Source organism: Entamoeba dispar, genomic scaffold (assembly GCF_000209125.1).
Source record: "Entamoeba dispar SAW760 scf_1105229459003 genomic scaffold, whole genome shotgun sequence".
NCBI lineage: Eukaryota > Evosea > Mastigamoebida > Endamoebidae > Entamoeba > Entamoeba dispar.
Window position 1 is genome coordinate 2,428 of NW_001853475.1, and position 16,316 is coordinate 18,743.

Below are 16,316 nucleotides of genomic sequence, written 5' to 3' on the forward strand. Positions count from 1 at the left end.
AATTCAATTCCACAAGAAACACCTAAACGTGGAGAAATGTTTAATCATTTTATTGACTCATCTACTTGTAAATCTGATGAACAACTAAAATCACAACCCCCATCGTCTCAGTTATTTTCTGTAGCACAAACACCTCATAACTATCATGCATTACCACCAACTCCTCCAAAACAGCAAAATTATCCAACACCACCACCTCAAGATGAGATTATTTTTTGTAAACCACCAGCCCTCCCTCCAAGAAGAAGTGTTTCAACAACTCAAGCTATACCAACAGTCCCTTCAAGAACGTACCCAACAAAGAATAACAGTAAACAATTGGAACAACAAACTAAAATAACAAGTGGACGTGCCAACTTGTCTTCTAGTCTAACATCTCCTAGAACTATTGAAAGAACTGAACCAACAAATAAGAGACCATTACCACCTGTACCAAATAAAAGAACCAATTTCAAAATTAATTATTATTAATTCTAATTGTTTTTTATTTATTTCAGAATTGGTTAATTGAAAAAGAAGTATAAAATTTTAATTATTCATTTCTTACCAAATAAAAGGAATCAAGCGATAGCGAATAGGGAATTTCTTAAAAGTCTTTTTGTAAGCATCGTGCTGATGTTGTGATAACATAACCATAGCCACCCAATTTAAAATACATAAAATAATTGATGTTTTTGTAAATGAAGTACAAAACATAAAGGAAGTAAAGAAAAGTCCCTCAAACAAGTTGTTAGGGCAAGAGATAAAAGAGTATAATGCCTTGGATGGGAAATAAGCTAATTCACCAAAAGCATTATAACCTTTTGAGAGGTAAGTATGATGGAAATATAATCCCATTATACAACTTATACAATTAATTGCTCCAATAATTGTGCAGAGAATACTTGTTTCATTTTTTCTATAACAAAGTTCAAATGAGAGCATTGCACAAATCAATACACCAGTAATTGCAGTGGAGATTGCTCTAGTTAGTCCAACAGTAGGTTTAGCTGGATAATCAAGGAATAATGAAAATAAGGATTTAAAGACTAAATAAACAATCATAATAATACATGATATCATAGCAGTAGACTCTGTAGTTTCTTCTGATGAAGGGATTGATGGGTGTGTTGAAAAGTAAACTAATAGTATAGCACAAATACTATAGATTGCGTTTGAAGGGAATAATAACGATGAATGAAGTTGTGGTGGTAAAACGTTAACTTCTATTTTACAGTGATCAGTTACCTTATAACTATTTAGTGTATGACTATTACAATCCAATACAATACCATTACATTTTAATTCTAATCTATCAACTGAAATATTGATAAGGTTGTCAATTTTGTTCTTTAAATTAGCAACAATTTCTGTTTCTTCAACAGTAATAGGGTATTCTTTATCTTGATAAGTGATAGTCAAGTGCATATTTCACTGAAATATGAGTTCTAATAACTCAGTTTGAAGAAAAGGTTGAAAGAAAGAAAAAAATTAATTTATTGTAGCTTTCTTTACTTTTAACTTCCTTCATTTTTAACTTCAATAAAATATAACTATGTTATACATAACAATAAATTAATTTTCTATTTCCATTAAATTTTGGTTTTTCCATTGTTGACGACATACTGGACAATTGGTATTTTTTTCAAGCCAAGTATCAATACAGTGTTTGTGAAATGTATGTCCGCACTCTCCTACTACTGGAGGACATTGTTCTCCAGGAAAAGTACAACATGGACAACAATAGTCAAGAGTGGACTGACAAAAACAACACGTATCTTCAGGTAAATCCCAAGACCACGATGATATTTCATTCCATTCAACTATTTCTACAGTCATAAAGAAGTATTTGATTAACCAGTTTCTTCAAAAATTTTCGATGAAAAACTTGTGAAACTAAAAAGGATTTATTATATAACAAAGATTGTAGTGTACAAAGAATTGTCACAACATACAAATAATGACAAAGGAATTATTTAATGCTCAGTAGTGAAGATGATACTATTACATAATCAAAAATAAGATTTAATTATAGACAATTATATAATAATGAAAATAAAGACTTTTATAAGTTTGATAACAATTATTCTTTTATTTAATAAAAAAACTATTTTTTATAAAGGGGGGACTATGTTTATTATTATTTAAACAATAATCTAAATACAAACAGAGCTTTCGTCAAAGTCATAGTATTATCATTGATGCAGTGAGAGTAGTATAAAAAAAGAAAATGTTGAGATAATAGACTGCTCAATTATTATTTAAAACAAACACTATAGTCTCCCGAAGTTTATAATGTAATTATGTCTTTTTTAAAACCTTTACACTTATATAATAATGAATTTCTAAATAAATTTATCAACTTTAATAAAAGGAAAAACTAAATTTTAACTTTTTATTTGTAAAAAATGATAAAATTTATAAAATAGAGTGTGATTTGCTTTAATACTTTAGTTTTTTATATTAAGGAAAGAATTGATTTTTATATGTTATATTTAAATAAACCTAAAAATTAATTACCCAATCAACACTTCCAAAAATAATACTAATAAAAAAAATAATTGTTTCAATAATTAATTGAAAACTAAAAATAGTTTATTTAATAATAACAAATTACTATAAAAAATAATAAAATATAATAAATTGACTTTACATCTTAAAAATAACATGCCACATGAAGCTTTGTCAGCAAAAAGGGAGAGGGATATTTGAGTGAAAAAAAGAACTGAAATGTATAATGACTTACGGTTTCCCAAAGATATCTTTCTTTATTGGTTTATTATTAACCGGTCTTATTGTTGCACAAATTATGTTACCAAAAGTACCACAACTTCAAAGTGACAGTGCAATGACTGCCTCAATTCAAGTAAAAGTAAATTCAACAATGTGCTCTGGAAAATATCCAGCCACTATTCAAAATATGTTAAAACAATTCCCTGATATCGACTCTAATATTTTACTTATTATTGGAGCTTCAGCAATTGCTTTAACTTTCTTATTTAATTTGATTCCACAAAATGGATTCTTTTCATGGGCTTTAATACATTTATTCACTCTTTCCTTTATTGTAACTGCCTTTGGAGCATTTTATTTATTCTCATTAACTCCATCAACTACTTGTACTACAGTGAAAACAATGATTTTAAATACTAAACAAAATGCAACTATTTTTGAATTCATTAAAAATAACGAAATTACTAAAAAACTTGTTTCATTTATTCCACATTATATTATGGATAAAATCCATATCTTTGCTGGTGTCTTTGTTGAATGTGTTAATAAGCTTGGTGTTACTGCTCCAATTTTTGTTATTGTTATTGCTTTCTATTTAATTAATAAAGAAACAAGATCAGTTACTAGATTTGAAGTTCTTGCACTTATTGGTTTAATTGTATCTGCTATTTCTGCTCTTGGATACTATAAAGCTACTTCTGATTATGTCTTTGCTGGTGTATTTACTATTGCAAGTATTGTATTAGCTCTTATTGTTGTTAACCTTGCATTGAATTTCGGTTATATCTTTGTTTCACCAGCATACTTATTCGGTTGTTATGTTCTTAGTTACAGATTACTTGGTCTTTGCCTTCATTTCAAAATTCCATTTGAATTACAAATTGCTGTTGGATTCTTTGTTTTCTTATTTGCCAATACTTTCATTTGGACTAAGAATGGAACTTATTTGACTGTTGTCTTCTTACTTAACTATGGTTTGTCTACACTTTGTCCACTTCCAGCTGATTCTTTAATAGTCCTTGTTTTCCTTCTTTACATTTTCACTTATGAATGCTGCAAATGTAAGAAAACTTGCAAGAAGGTAGTTAAACAAAAAACTGATTAATAATTAAATTATTCAATTTAATTATTGTTTATTATTTTTTTGTAAATTTCTCTTTGGATTTGAAAGAAACACATCAGAGAGATACTTTACAAAACCATAAAATATTTCTATGCATTGAATCATCAATTATAGTCTGACTATAACATTACATTTTGTTAGAAAACATCTGTATAGTGATTGTTATTTATATTGATTGAATAATATTTATATAATAGTATTAATTACTTGTTATGATATATAAGTATATTTGTTAATATACATACTATCAATGAAAAACTATCTGTTGTTATGGTTGATGTTAAAATCAAAATTAGTCATAATAGTATAATGACAATGATGTGTTCTTCTTAAAATATGAAAGTAAATAATGAATTTTAATACTCATTAAAATCTGATAATAACTTAAATGATGAATATTTAAATGAGAGATATCTGAAACACTCTATTCCACAATAAATAAAGAAATGAAGTTGTCAAATTTCAAGAACTAAAAACTATGAATAAACTAATAGATAATGAACATACGATGTTCAAACGAATAATCTTCACTGAATAATGATCAATAGAAAATAAAATTATTAACATTTAATAACTATAACTACATTTTATTTTGTAAATTTCTCTTTTATTTCTTTTTAAACTAAGTTTGAAAATTTATTAAAAACAATTTATTTTAAGTCATTAAAAAGGTAACTTTTATAATAGAAATGGATGTCTTAAACTTATAAAACCATCACCATTCAATGCAGATAAATTGTAACTGAATACTTATTATTTCGTTCACCTGTTTATTTTAACTTTTTCAAGACTCTATTGGATTTAACTTTTAAATCATAAATAACAAAGAAGAAATAAGTAATTAAGATATAACAAATGATAATAATCAATCAAAAACAAAAAAATGATTAAAGAAAAATTCAAATAGACACAATAAGAGAATACTTATGTTCTTTCACCTCTAATTCTTCTAGCAAGTTGCATATCTTTTGGCATAATAGTGATTCTCTTAGCGTGAATAGCACACAAGTTGGTATCTTCAAAAAGTCCAACAAGATAAGCTTCAGCAGCTTCTTGAAGAGCAGAAATAGCAGCTGATTGGAATCTTAAATCACTCTTTGATACTTGAGCAATTTCTCTTACAAGAGCTTGGAATGGTGCTTTTCTTAACAAAAGCTCAGTAGATCTTTGTAAGACTTTAATTTCAGTAAGAGCAACAGCACCTGGATGTGCTCTCTTCTTCTTAGTACTATCCTTTGATAACATCTTTTTAGCAGCTTTGAATGCTACATTCTTTACAGCTTTAGCTGATTTGTTGCTTGGTCGTTCAATATGTCCTTTAGTTCTGGCCATTGTGTTAGTAAACACAGTATTGATATATTCAGTTCATTTCTATCTTTAAATATTCTTCTCTTTCTTAATTTTTAGGGTTTCTCTTTTTCGAAGACATTTGTAAATTTTTCTCTTTTCTTCATCTTTTTCTCTTTTTTTATTTCTAGTTTTATGCTTGTTTCTTATAATTTTTATTATTATTTTATTTTTAATATTTAGGGTTTCTTAGGTTTTCTATATTAGATAAAAGAGAAAAAGTTATATTAATAACACAAATTTATAGTTCTTTTTATAACAATATATTATTTATTCTACAAAATACTTGGTAATAGAAAATTGATAAGTATCAAAAAATTGAAATATTGTATTATTAAATATATTTAATTCAACAGCTATTAATTCAATTCTTTCTTATAAAAAATGGGTTGAGTTTCCCTGAAGTAGAACTAAGTTTCTTTTTACTTGCATTAAATTTTCTCTGTGAAATTAAAAAGAAATTAAAGTAATATCAAAAACTTAAAAAAAATAAAATAAAAAGACAGAAATAAGTCTTTTCATTGAAATTAAATTTTTTATTATAATTTTGAAAACTAATCTTAATTCTATTATTATAAATAATTTACATAATAATATTATTAATTTAAAATTAAAATTATTAGAAGAATAATACTTTTAAATAAATATAAAATAGTTTTATAATGATATATTCTTCTAAACAATTTAGCTTAAAAAAAAACAAGTCTAAACAATGAATAAATAATTTATTAAGAATATTGAAACTAAATTTACAGTGTTAGTTAGAAGCTGTAAATCAATAAGTCTCCAAATTTGATAAGGAAATTACATAAGGCGTTAGACCCAAGGTCATAATAAATAAGATTAACAAGAAAATAAATTAGAATGAGTAATATTAAAAGATGTAAAAATATAATAACACTATTTGAGACTTTTAATTTTTTTAAAATATTAAAAATAAAAGTTGTTGATATAATAAAAAGAGATATGAAATGGCTATAATTTAAAAAAGAAGTTACAAGAAACAACAAAATAATCAAGAGAGTTTGATAAGAAATTGGGTTGTGTTTCTTTTATTATTAAAAAAGAAAAAAGAAATACAAAAAGGGGTTAATAAAAATTATAATAAAATTTAAAAAGAAAATGAAGAACTAAAAAGAAAATAAAAATGAGTGAACGACACGAATATTCATATAAAAATAAATATCAAAAAGTGAGAGAAGATATTGTAGAGAGGAAGTCGAGAATACTTTTTGTTCGTAATATTTCTTTTAATGCTAATGAAGAGAGTATTAGAAAATTATTTGAGAAATACGGAGAAATTAAAAAGGTGTTCTGTCAAATTGAGAATAGAGGAATTGCATTCGTTACTTTTGTTTGTTTTTCCAAGGCTCATTGTTGTTTTTAGTATGAGCCATAACATAAATATTTCATAATAATATTTTAGTATGACATTCGTGATGCAATAAAAGCCCATGAAGAATTAAATAAAAAAGAAATTGATGGAAGGCCTATCAAAATTCATTATTCATTACCTAAAGACAATGAAATTAATAAAACAGATAGTCTTGAGAATCATGTTTGTTTTCTTTCTTACAAATTATTAATAAATAATTTTATTTAAAGTAATTGAATTAATAATAGTTAGGCAAATTTATATGTCATTCTTCGTGGTTTTCAGAAAATACCTACTAACGATGAAATCTTTCATTATTTCGAAAAATTTGGTGAAGTCTCTGAAATTAGAGATTCAGCTGATAAACCTAATATTAAATTCATTGAATATTATGATTCAAGAGCTGCTGTTAAAGCACTTGAATCTTCTAATAACGCTCAATGGAATGAAGGAACTATAGAAGTAAAGTACGCATCATTTTCTAAGTTTGTTTAAAGGTATTCTTCTATAAAAAATAAATAATCTCTCTTATAACTTAGAAAAGATCTTGAACGTATTGTAGAAACAAAAAACCAATTAAAAAAATTAAAACATGACCACCTCGCAAAAGACAGAATTAAAGACTACCCAAAATATAGATCACCTGGTTCTTCTCCAAAAACAATACCACCTTATTCTATTTATCCTTCTACATATCAACCTCCTTATACATCTACATATCCTTCTCAGTACCAATCTCCTTATGTTAGTTATCAATACCCACCTCAATACTATCCACTTTCTGTTCAAATCCAACCCCCAAACAACCATTCCTCTCCTTCAGTTCCTCAACTTTATCCTTCAATCCCTCCTTATTATCAACAACAAAACCCAGCCACACCTAAGGTACTACCTGAATACTCAAATTCACAAAAACAACAGTTTGTACAGTCTTCACCTCAACAACCATCCCCATCACAAACTCTTCAACAAACTTCTAACTCATCTGATGACAGAAAACAGAGTGAGCCAAATACTCAACCAACATACAACCCTTATTTTTCTTCACCACCTGTCCAAACAAAATCTGAACAATCGTGGAAATCGGACACTAATCCATATAAATGAGTATTTTTAAATAAATTTATTACTTTTTGTTTGTTAATTTTAATAAGTTAAAAAAAAAACGAATTTCATTTATCCAAAACATTTGCAATTAATTTTTCTTGTTAATTGGCATTCCAATTGATTCAAGCATTTTGAGAGTAACTGGATCAGCAGTGATCTTGTCAATATTAACTTCAGACTTTTCTGGAACATAATTATCTCTTCTTTCTCTTTCTTCCTCTTGAAGTTTGAAAGAAATTCCTCTTACTGGTCCTTTTTGAATTCTTCTCATCAAATGAGTAATGAAACCAGCAATTTTATTTCTTAATCTTTTGGTTTCAACAACAGCGACTTCATCAACAACACGCTTATTAGTATGGAAATCAAGAGTTAAGAGTGGGTAATACTTTTCAATAATATTTCTAGCAGCTCTTTTAACTGTCTTAGTTCTGACTCCTCCCATTACTTGTAAATCAGTTGAATTATGAAGTTCAAGAAGAAAATGAAAAACCTTCTTCAGGGTTTTAACTGTAATAGTTTTGTTTTAATAAATTTTTAAATAAGAATAGTGTTATAGAAATATTAATGAGATCTTTGAAAAGAAGAACCATTAACCAAAAATTTTAAGTTCACATCTTGTATTCTATCAATTATTCAAAAGATGCCAAATGGAGTCATTATTGATGAGTTAGGAAATGTTTGGAAAGTTACTTTATGTTTTGTTTGGGTTATTTGTTTGGTTCTTGGTATATCTTTTTCTTTTGGCCAAATGTTTGAAATTGGAATTATGTCTAATTCTACTACGTTTAATATCGGTTCGTCATTTGATAGAGATGACACTGTTGCTTTTGTCTCTTATATTGGTAATGAAAAAAAAATAGAAGGAGTTGTTGATTCATTCAGTGGTATGAATATTGTTAATAAAATTAAAGAAGATAAAGTTGATGAAATTGAAAATGAATTGAATTCTATTAGAATAAAATCATCTCTTGTTTCTTTAGAAGAAGATGAAATTAGTTCATCATTAAGTGAAGGAGAAGACATGTACTATTTCTTTGATGTAGAATTTTTAATGGAAACATACAACCAGTTTCAAGCTACAACTTGTAAGCCATATGTTAAAACTGATTTAAACCATCAATCAGTAGATAAAATAACAATTTATGGAAATGCTACTTTTTGGTGGCTAGATCATCCTGAGTTGAATTCTCTTGATAACATTAATAAACCAGTCAAATTTGAAACACAATGTTCATTCACTGTTTGTTTTTATTAAACTAAATTAATACATATTTAAAATACTTATTAAAATAGGGAGGAGAGTGTAATAGATTTAGTTTTATTTATTTGAGAAATGTCTTCAATTCATCATATGCTTTTATTTTCTTCTTTAAAGCTGGAATTTATAATACTTTAGTAATGGATTCTAAAAGAGGAATTCCAGGGTATTCATTATTTAAAATATCATTTGTTACTTTCTTAGTAATTTTATCAGTTATAGCTACTGTACTATATTCTTTTTTATATTTCTTTATGAAGTTATATAAAAATGATGAAGACCATTTTTATATTAGCAGTTTTATTATGATTATCTTATTAAATTTTTATAACAACCCATTCAATATTCTTCGATTCTTCTTTAATGCTGATTGGATATCATGTATTGATACTTGTATATATACTATATATCAAATTGTTTTAGTTTCATTTATTTTTTTACATATCGATCATTCCAGAAATGTTTGTTGTTAAATTAATTATTATAAAAGATTTATGTATTATTCACAAACAAGCAAGCATTAGGAAAGAAGAGTAGTGTTTTAATATGGATATTAAGAGCTACAGGATTTATTGCATATTTTGTATTTTTCTTATTGTATTTCATTTTATATTATCTTCCATCAAACAAATCACCATTTTCTGTAGTCGATGATACTATGTCTATTGGCCTTATCTTTGGTGCATTATCAACTTTTACTTGTTTCTTATTATACGGATGGACATTGATTTATATGTTGTTTACTTACTCTGAAATACGATCACCTCTTTATAAAAATAGAATTTTTTGGTTTAGTATCTTTACTAGCGTAGTTTTAATAGTTACCCTTCTTCACTTGATTTTTGGTCAGGATATGAACTGCTTACCTCGTTTGTTATTCTCATAAAGTCTTTTTTTGTTGTTAAATGAATAATGGTTAATTATTGTTTATAGCCATTTCTATGATTTGCAGACAGTTATTGTGTAATTTGTATGTTTACACATTAACATTTATTTTCTTCCCAAAAGAAATTTCTAATGATGACGAATATGGTATTACTGCTTATACCCAATTTTAATTTTATTTCTCAACCATTCATATCTTCTTTTTCTAAAAAATCAATTTACATAAAATCCCAAACATTTATTTTACAGTCAGAACCTAAAGAAGCGTATAATGGATCTGCATGTGATGAAAATCCTGCAGTACTTAACAATCTACCTTCATGTCCATCAAATCTTTTTAATACATTCATTTGATAGTCTAGTTGTATGAAACCATTTGAAGGGTATCCAAGAGCAACAAGTATATATTCTTGTTTTTCCTTATAATCAATAGATACTACCTGTGCACCAGTTTCAATACACCTTCTTTCATCTGTAAGATAATTCCATGTTTCAATTGTCCTATCACGTATCCCTCCACCAGATAATATTACATTATTTCTATTAATTTCAAAACATAGAGCTTTAACAGCAGATTTGTGGAAATAATCAATGTTAATTGGAATGTTATTGAAACGTATATCATAGACATACACAATATGGTTACTAGTTCCAATACAGATAGTATTATCATTTATTACCAATCCACAAACTTCTCCTTCAAATAGTGTTGATGATATAGATTTATCAAATGATATTCTTCGGTCAATAAAATTAAGCTTCTTGTCTTTACTTCCAGTTACAATCATATTTTCTCTACAAATAATTCTTCCTATTCTGTCATTATGGATTTTTGCTTTATGAGAAACCACATTCTCTTCTAAATCAATTTGGTATAATGTCCCATCACAGTCACCAAGAATAACTGTTTTTTTTCCTTCTTTCTTTACACAACTTACTGAATATAACTCATTGGTAGGAATTAATTGGCAACTCTCATTAGTTATAACATTAACAGCAAACACAGAATTGCTTAACCCAACAATCAATGAATTTTCAATCCAATCAATACAATTAAAATAGAATTGATTAACAACTCCTTCAACATATATTTCTTTGTATAATGAATTAGTAATTATTTGTTTTTTTGTTCGTTTATTTTTTAAACTTAGTCCAACCCAATCTTCAATATCTCTTCCAATAAAATCATCACCAATCAATGGATTGATGGAGAGTTTTGAATTTCTTGATTTGTATTTGTAAAATTCATTTGAGATTTTTTCATTTTCACAAAACTTTTGTAGGGAACATTGAAATTTATTTATAGGATAAATTTGAATTAATTTATCCAAGTGATGAAAATCACTTTTCATTAATTTTTTCAGAGAATAATTCTTTTATATTTAAAAAGCTATTCATTAAGTTAAAGAAGATTTTTAAATCTTTCTTTTCAAATAACAAAAAATTAAAAACGAAAAGTAATAACGAAAATAGAAATTATTTTGCAGGACGTCTTGAAAGGAAACTTGTTACTGGACTTCTAGTTCTTTGGAGTTTTTTCTCAATATAAGATGGATTTTCTGGGATTTCACAAGTTATTGATGGGCTGAATATATTAAATTTGTCTTTTTCTGATTGAAGATCTTGATTTGATAAATGATAAAGTGGACAATCAGTTGATGGATTATTTTTGATAGCTTCTATTGCCATCCTGATACGAGTTGGTAATATAACTTTATTTATTGATTCAGGGCGAGGAGTGGGTGTTGAAGGTGGAGGAATTGGGGAAGGTGTCCAGGTGGTAGAAATATGAGAATTGTTTTCAGCAATTTTTTTGTTAATCTTGTGGTCAAAAATAAATGCAGAACGCCCATTATTATTAAATTTATATGAAGAAACAATTTTATCAATTGTTTTTTGACGAAGGATATTACAAGAAATATATGTAGTACAGTCTTGAATAAATAAATGAAGAGCAAAAGTTGGGATTGCACATGATAATGAATTTCCATTTATATAAACATCAGAAATTAAAGTAGTGTTTATCTTTGATATTATTCTAAAAGTATTACATGAGACTGGAGTAATAATAATTACATTCTTACTTAAAATATCCGGAGAATAAGAATGAGTACAATTCCAAATTATTTGAAGATCATATTCTTTTTGTTTTATTGTTTTAAATAACTTGGGACAATCACAAATTAAGTTTGCTTCGTTTGTTTGGACTAAAATAAATTTATCTATATCGGTATGAATAACTGAGGTTTCTTTTTCATTGTACTTTCCTAAGTGTTGAATAAAAGAGATAAAAAATTGCCCAATTTTGTCATGTGGTGGAAAGTCAATAAGAACCTTTGCATTAAAGAAAGGTTGTTGATTATCTAATTGACTTAAATCATTAAGTAATTGTTCATTAACTTCTAATTCAACATCATCTAACCCAATCCCAATAACACATGAATGATATAACCGAGCTCCAAGAACAGGAGAAAATACACTATCATCTTCGTTTGGAATAGAGTCCATTAAGAATGATTTGAAATGTAATTGATAATCTCCTTCTAATTGTTTTGGATATTGACCAGCTTCTTTTGTTGATGAAGAAAAAAAGAGAGGAACTCCTTCAACTCTTTTATCTCCATTACAATGAGAATTAACACTATTCTCTTTTTTTGTTATAATTTGTCCTAATGTACTAACATAATCGGTAGAACTTTCAAATACAAATTTTCCATCACAACTTCTTTCAATAATAGCACATCGCAATTGTGTTTTATCTGTTTGAGGGAGATCAATAAGAGAATATAATACTCCATTTTTATAAACAATTCTTATATGGTCTAATGCTTTGTTGTTCCAATGTTGCATTAATTGATGTTCTTTAATAGAATGAATAGAAAGGATATTATCATTATTTGTTTCAAATAATTCTTTATTAATGAAACTAGTTGAAACATGTTTGATTTGAGGAATAAGACTTGGGAATAATTGACTTAACTTGGCAAATACATCAAACATTGTTTTCATGTATTCTCTTTGTAATGATTTTGCACTAATTAAATAGTCATAAAGTATATATAATAATAAATGAACAAAAACATCAGGAATATTTTGTGGTTTACAACAATAAATAAATTTTTCTAATACAAAGAGAACCAATTGTACTACAGCCAAAGAAAATGGATTTTCACCATGTTTTGGGATATAATGAGTATATTTACATAAGGCATGTAAAATGCCGAAGTACAATTCCAGTTTTTTATAATTAACTTCTTTATCTTTATCAATTGAATACATTCTTTGAATATCAAATAATAATAACCAAGCGAGATGATGAATAGTGTTAACAGTATAAGTATTATAACTAATATTAAAATTAGATGTTTCTGGTGTTATTGGAAGAAATGAAATAAAAAATGTTGTAATAAAATTACAAAGATTAGATAAATTTTCATGGTCCACAAGGTCAGTATTTATTAATTTTCTGATAAGTGTACATAATAATGTTTCTATTTGATCGTCTGAACTAATCATATTTTTTAATTCCATTGTATAGTAAACATTAAAATGAACTAATGAATTATTTAATGTTTTAATAAAACCACGGAAAACCCAAGCGTTTAAATAACCTTTTATTCTTTTATCACTTAATGATGTATTTAAAATACTATCAATTGAACTATAGATTAGTTTAAGAGACAAAGTCAGTCCACTTAATGGATAATTTAATGTTGTTTGAAGATTATCTAAACACGATTTATTTACAAAGAAGTTTAAAGATGAAAGTGATTTTTGAATAGTACTAATTAATAACAAAATATATTTAGGATTATATTGGGTTAGTGGTAGTGTCTCTGCAAAGAATGATAATATATTTCCTATAGAAACACAAATAGCCTCTTCATAAAGATCATGGTCACATGTAAATAATGGTGATGAAGCTACTTTTCCATATAAGTCTAATATAATATTACCATCAACAGGTGGTAGTGATGTTGAATTAACGTTATAATGAATTCTTCGAGAAAGGTCATGCATTAACAAACTAATACCTTCTTGAAAAATTAATGCATTTTCTGAAGTTAATGTATTACAATCAATTCTACTTAATTTAATAAAATAAAGCCAAATTGATTGTAGTGTTGATTGGTTCATTTTAATAATTCTTTCTTCTCCATTATTTTTAATAAAATGAATAGTGGCAATTTCGTTATTTTCTATAAGACTTTGCATATAACTTTCTTGTAAACATAAAGTAGTTGCAATCCATTGTTGAAGTACTTCTCCATCTAATTGCCATTCAATAGAATGAGATATAAATACATTCCATAAATTATTTGAAACACTAGCATTTTTTAATAAACAGAAATGTAATACGTTAATAAGTCTTTTAAGTAAGTAATAATAATATTTATTTTGTTTTGTTTTAGAAATAATTTCTTTTCTATCAGAATGAAAATATGCAAATACAGTAACAAAAATACCATATACACAACTCAATATCCATTCATTAAGTTCTTTTCCATACTGACTATCAATTAACTTATAAAATATATCTACTACTATAAGACAATACTCTGCATGACTTTCAATTTCTTTTTCATCATTTTTACAATTAAGAAATGGTAATGTTAATTGACCAAGAATTATCTTTGCACATTTAACATATTCTTCTTTTAAATATTTTGGTTTATTAGTTTCTTTAACATCTAACCATTTTCCATACATTTCAGCAATTCTTATTATTTCTTTTTCAGTCTTACCATAAACAAACATATCTGCTAATGTTGATAATATCCATACCATTTTCCCTTCACAGTCAATACACTGTAAGTTATTTGAGGATTTTAATGAGTCTAATGTTGTTGTCATTATTTCTACTTTTTTATCTTCATCAAGAAATGAAAGTACATTATAATTCATGTTGTGTTGAGCCAGTCCAAGGTCTTCAATAGTTTGAATAAAGTCATTCCAATCTGCCTCAGGAAATCGGGTGCTCATCTAATAAATACTTAGAAGTTCATTATTTAAAGTTTTTATTTCTACAGAAGAAAAAGAGGAAATCTAAAAAATATTAATAAAAACACTAAAAAAACAATTTAATAGTAAAAATGAATTTTAATGAAAATACAGAAGAAAAGATTCCTCAAACAGTAATATTAACAGAAGAAGTTAATTTAGGATTTGGTGTATGTAAATGTATCGAATTTCTTAAAACACATGGAGGGGTAGATGATGGAATAAAAGAAGATGATGAGATTGATCTTGATAGAGTGGATGATTTAGGACGAACCATCAAACCATTAGAACAATACAGAATGATGTGTCACAGGTTTCATGGAAAAAATCCAAGCAAAAATAAAATCAAAAGAACAAATAAGTTAAGAGCACAAGACATTCTAAAATTAAGAATGTCATTCCAAGACACTCCATTAGGAATGATTAACACTGCTAAAAAACTTATGATAGAACAACATAAACCATTTCTTGATGTCAAATTAGAAAAAAAATAACTTCAAATGAATTAAATTAATAGTTTTTGTAATTATATCATTTTTAATCTTTCAATGCATTCATACGTGCCAATAAATCATCAACATCATCACTCTTACCAACTGGGTTTGAATCAGGAATTGGTGCAAAAGTTCCAATAGATTGAAATTGTTGTGGTTGTTCTTGGGTTTGATTAAAGGAAGGAAACTTATTGGTATTTTGTTGAGTTGGTTGACCAAATGATGGGAATGTATTTTGATGTGAAACGATTGGAGTATTGAAGGTTGGGAATTGGTTTTGTTGTGGTTGTTGTTGAATAGGTTCAAATGAAGGAAATTTACTATCATTATCTATAGAAGGAAATTTACTATCATTACCTATAGAAGGAAATTGATTTTGTTGTTGAGGAGCTCCAAATGAAGGGAATTTATTATCATTGTTTATAGAAGGAAATTGTGGTTGTTGATAAGAAGCATCAAGTGAAGGGAATTTATTATCATTACCCATACCTGAAAATTGATTTTGTTGAGTTTCTTGTTGTTCAAAAGTAGGGAATCTGTTATTGGTTTGATTCATAGAAGCAAACCGAGAATAACTATCAGTCGTATTTTGTTGTTGAGACTGAACAAATTGGTTTTTTTGAAAAGAAATAGGGTCAGCTGTTGGGACACCAAAATCTTTTTGTTTTTCAGGTTGAACTCCTTTAGGTTTCAATGCTTCAAGAAGATTATTAACAATTTTTTCAGAGATGTTGTTCATATTTCGATATTTCTTATATAAGCGTTGATCAACAGTATCTTCTGTTGTCTCTGCAATTAATGTAGTTCCAAATTGACCAACAAACATTTTTTTTATATCAACAAGTTCTTTAATATCTTCGAGTCGTTCAGAAAAGAACACAACACTTCTAATTTCAACATCAAGAGATCGTGGTACTAGTCCACATCTTGGTAATGTCGTTGAGTATTGAACTAAAGCATTTATCATTTTAACTAACCCCTCATAAATATCAACTAAATACTGATTATAAATCA

The 16,316-nt window shown here is 26.8% G+C and overlaps 11 protein-coding genes across 11 annotated transcripts in view, besides 21 other annotated features; 5 read left to right on the plus strand and 6 right to left on the minus strand.

Moving 5' to 3' along the window:
- Positions 1 to 471, plus strand: part of EDI_166040 (uncharacterized protein) — a gene marked incomplete at both ends in the record, with an annotated part of 1,883 nt that extends 1,412 nt beyond the window's left edge. The window contains one exon of the mRNA XM_001735253.1: positions 125 to 471. Within this exon, the coding sequence (XP_001735305.1) occupies positions 125 to 471 (347 nt within the window). The remainder of the gene's footprint in view (positions 1 to 124) is intronic.
- Positions 454 to 494: a sequence feature (AT_rich).
- Positions 495 to 543: 49 nt separating this feature from the next.
- Positions 544 to 1,407, minus strand: EDI_166150 (uncharacterized protein; the record flags this gene model as incomplete). Its single annotated transcript, XM_001735254.1, has 1 exon — positions 544 to 1,407. One exon carries the CDS (start codon positions 1,405 to 1,407, stop codon positions 544 to 546), a length of 864 nt encoding a protein of 287 aa, XP_001735306.1.
- Positions 1,408 to 1,993: 586 nt separating this feature from the next.
- Positions 1,994 to 2,100: a sequence feature (AT_rich).
- Positions 2,101 to 2,306: 206 nt separating this feature from the next.
- Positions 2,307 to 2,407: a sequence feature (AT_rich).
- Positions 2,408 to 2,514: 107 nt separating this feature from the next.
- Positions 2,515 to 2,624: a sequence feature (AT_rich).
- A 92-nt stretch (positions 2,625 to 2,716) lies between these two features.
- EDI_166160 (uncharacterized protein) lies at positions 2,717 to 3,817 on the plus strand (the record flags this gene model as incomplete). The annotated part of the gene is made up of 1 exon (XM_001735255.1): positions 2,717 to 3,817. The coding sequence occupies one exon, from the start codon at positions 2,717 to 2,719 to the stop codon at positions 3,815 to 3,817; it is 1,101 nt and encodes a 366-aa protein (XP_001735307.1).
- Positions 3,813 to 3,866: a sequence feature (AT_rich).
- Positions 3,867 to 3,873: 7 nt separating this feature from the next.
- Positions 3,874 to 3,985: a repeat region.
- Positions 3,985 to 4,426: a repeat region.
- A 40-nt stretch (positions 4,427 to 4,466) lies between these two features.
- Positions 4,467 to 4,494: a sequence feature (AT_rich).
- Positions 4,495 to 4,759: 265 nt separating this feature from the next.
- On the minus strand, positions 4,760 to 5,167 carry EDI_166170 (histone H3; the record flags this gene model as incomplete). Its single annotated transcript, XM_001735256.1, has 1 exon — positions 4,760 to 5,167. The coding sequence occupies one exon, from the start codon at positions 5,165 to 5,167 to the stop codon at positions 4,760 to 4,762; it is 408 nt and encodes a 135-aa protein (XP_001735308.1).
- Positions 5,168 to 5,270: 103 nt separating this feature from the next.
- Positions 5,271 to 5,357: a microsatellite.
- A 137-nt stretch (positions 5,358 to 5,494) lies between these two features.
- Positions 5,495 to 5,532: a sequence feature (AT_rich).
- Positions 5,533 to 5,629: 97 nt separating this feature from the next.
- Positions 5,630 to 5,683: a sequence feature (AT_rich).
- Positions 5,684 to 5,706: 23 nt separating this feature from the next.
- Positions 5,707 to 5,854: a sequence feature (AT_rich).
- A 239-nt stretch (positions 5,855 to 6,093) lies between these two features.
- Positions 6,094 to 6,124: a sequence feature (AT_rich).
- A 117-nt stretch (positions 6,125 to 6,241) lies between these two features.
- Positions 6,242 to 6,373: a microsatellite.
- On the plus strand, positions 6,330 to 7,664 carry EDI_166180 (polyadenylate-binding protein, cytoplasmic and nuclear, putative; the record flags this gene model as incomplete). Its single annotated transcript, XM_001735257.1, has 4 exons — positions 6,330 to 6,536; positions 6,609 to 6,740; positions 6,810 to 7,042; positions 7,097 to 7,664. 4 exons carry the CDS (start codon positions 6,330 to 6,332, stop codon positions 7,662 to 7,664), a joined length of 1,140 nt encoding a protein of 379 aa, XP_001735309.1.
- Positions 6,759 to 6,804: a sequence feature (AT_rich).
- Position 7,665: 1 nt separating the features above from the next.
- Positions 7,666 to 7,723: a sequence feature (AT_rich).
- Positions 7,724 to 7,752: 29 nt separating this feature from the next.
- Positions 7,753 to 8,106, minus strand: EDI_166190 (40S ribosomal protein S17-A, putative; the record flags this gene model as incomplete). The annotated part of the gene is made up of 1 exon (XM_001735258.1): positions 7,753 to 8,106. The coding sequence occupies one exon, from the start codon at positions 8,104 to 8,106 to the stop codon at positions 7,753 to 7,755; it is 354 nt and encodes a 117-aa protein (XP_001735310.1).
- A 79-nt stretch (positions 8,107 to 8,185) lies between these two features.
- Positions 8,186 to 8,206: a sequence feature (AT_rich).
- A 98-nt stretch (positions 8,207 to 8,304) lies between these two features.
- On the plus strand, positions 8,305 to 9,980 carry EDI_166200 (uncharacterized protein; the record flags this gene model as incomplete). Its single annotated transcript, XM_001735259.1, has 4 exons — positions 8,305 to 8,904; positions 8,958 to 9,383; positions 9,437 to 9,791; positions 9,856 to 9,980. 4 exons carry the CDS (start codon positions 8,305 to 8,307, stop codon positions 9,978 to 9,980), a joined length of 1,506 nt encoding a protein of 501 aa, XP_001735311.1.
- Positions 8,910 to 8,956: a sequence feature (AT_rich).
- Positions 9,392 to 9,426: a sequence feature (AT_rich).
- Positions 9,491 to 9,541: a microsatellite.
- A 45-nt stretch (positions 9,981 to 10,025) lies between the features above and the next one.
- EDI_166210 (uncharacterized protein) lies at positions 10,026 to 11,159 on the minus strand (the record flags this gene model as incomplete). Its single annotated transcript, XM_001735260.1, has 1 exon — positions 10,026 to 11,159. One exon carries the CDS (start codon positions 11,157 to 11,159, stop codon positions 10,026 to 10,028), a length of 1,134 nt encoding a protein of 377 aa, XP_001735312.1.
- Positions 11,160 to 11,283: 124 nt separating this feature from the next.
- EDI_166220 (uncharacterized protein) lies at positions 11,284 to 14,790 on the minus strand (the record flags this gene model as incomplete). Its single annotated transcript, XM_001735261.1, has 1 exon — positions 11,284 to 14,790. One exon carries the CDS (start codon positions 14,788 to 14,790, stop codon positions 11,284 to 11,286), a length of 3,507 nt encoding a protein of 1,168 aa, XP_001735313.1.
- A 64-nt stretch (positions 14,791 to 14,854) lies between these two features.
- Positions 14,855 to 14,912: a sequence feature (AT_rich).
- EDI_166230 (uncharacterized protein) lies at positions 14,901 to 15,302 on the plus strand (the record flags this gene model as incomplete). The annotated part of the gene is made up of 1 exon (XM_001735262.1): positions 14,901 to 15,302. The coding sequence occupies one exon, from the start codon at positions 14,901 to 14,903 to the stop codon at positions 15,300 to 15,302; it is 402 nt and encodes a 133-aa protein (XP_001735314.1).
- A 43-nt stretch (positions 15,303 to 15,345) lies between these two features.
- EDI_166240 (uncharacterized protein) lies at positions 15,346 to 16,269 on the minus strand (the record flags this gene model as incomplete). Its single annotated transcript, XM_001735263.1, has 1 exon — positions 15,346 to 16,269. The coding sequence occupies one exon, from the start codon at positions 16,267 to 16,269 to the stop codon at positions 15,346 to 15,348; it is 924 nt and encodes a 307-aa protein (XP_001735315.1).
- Positions 16,270 to 16,316: the final 47 nt, after the last annotated feature.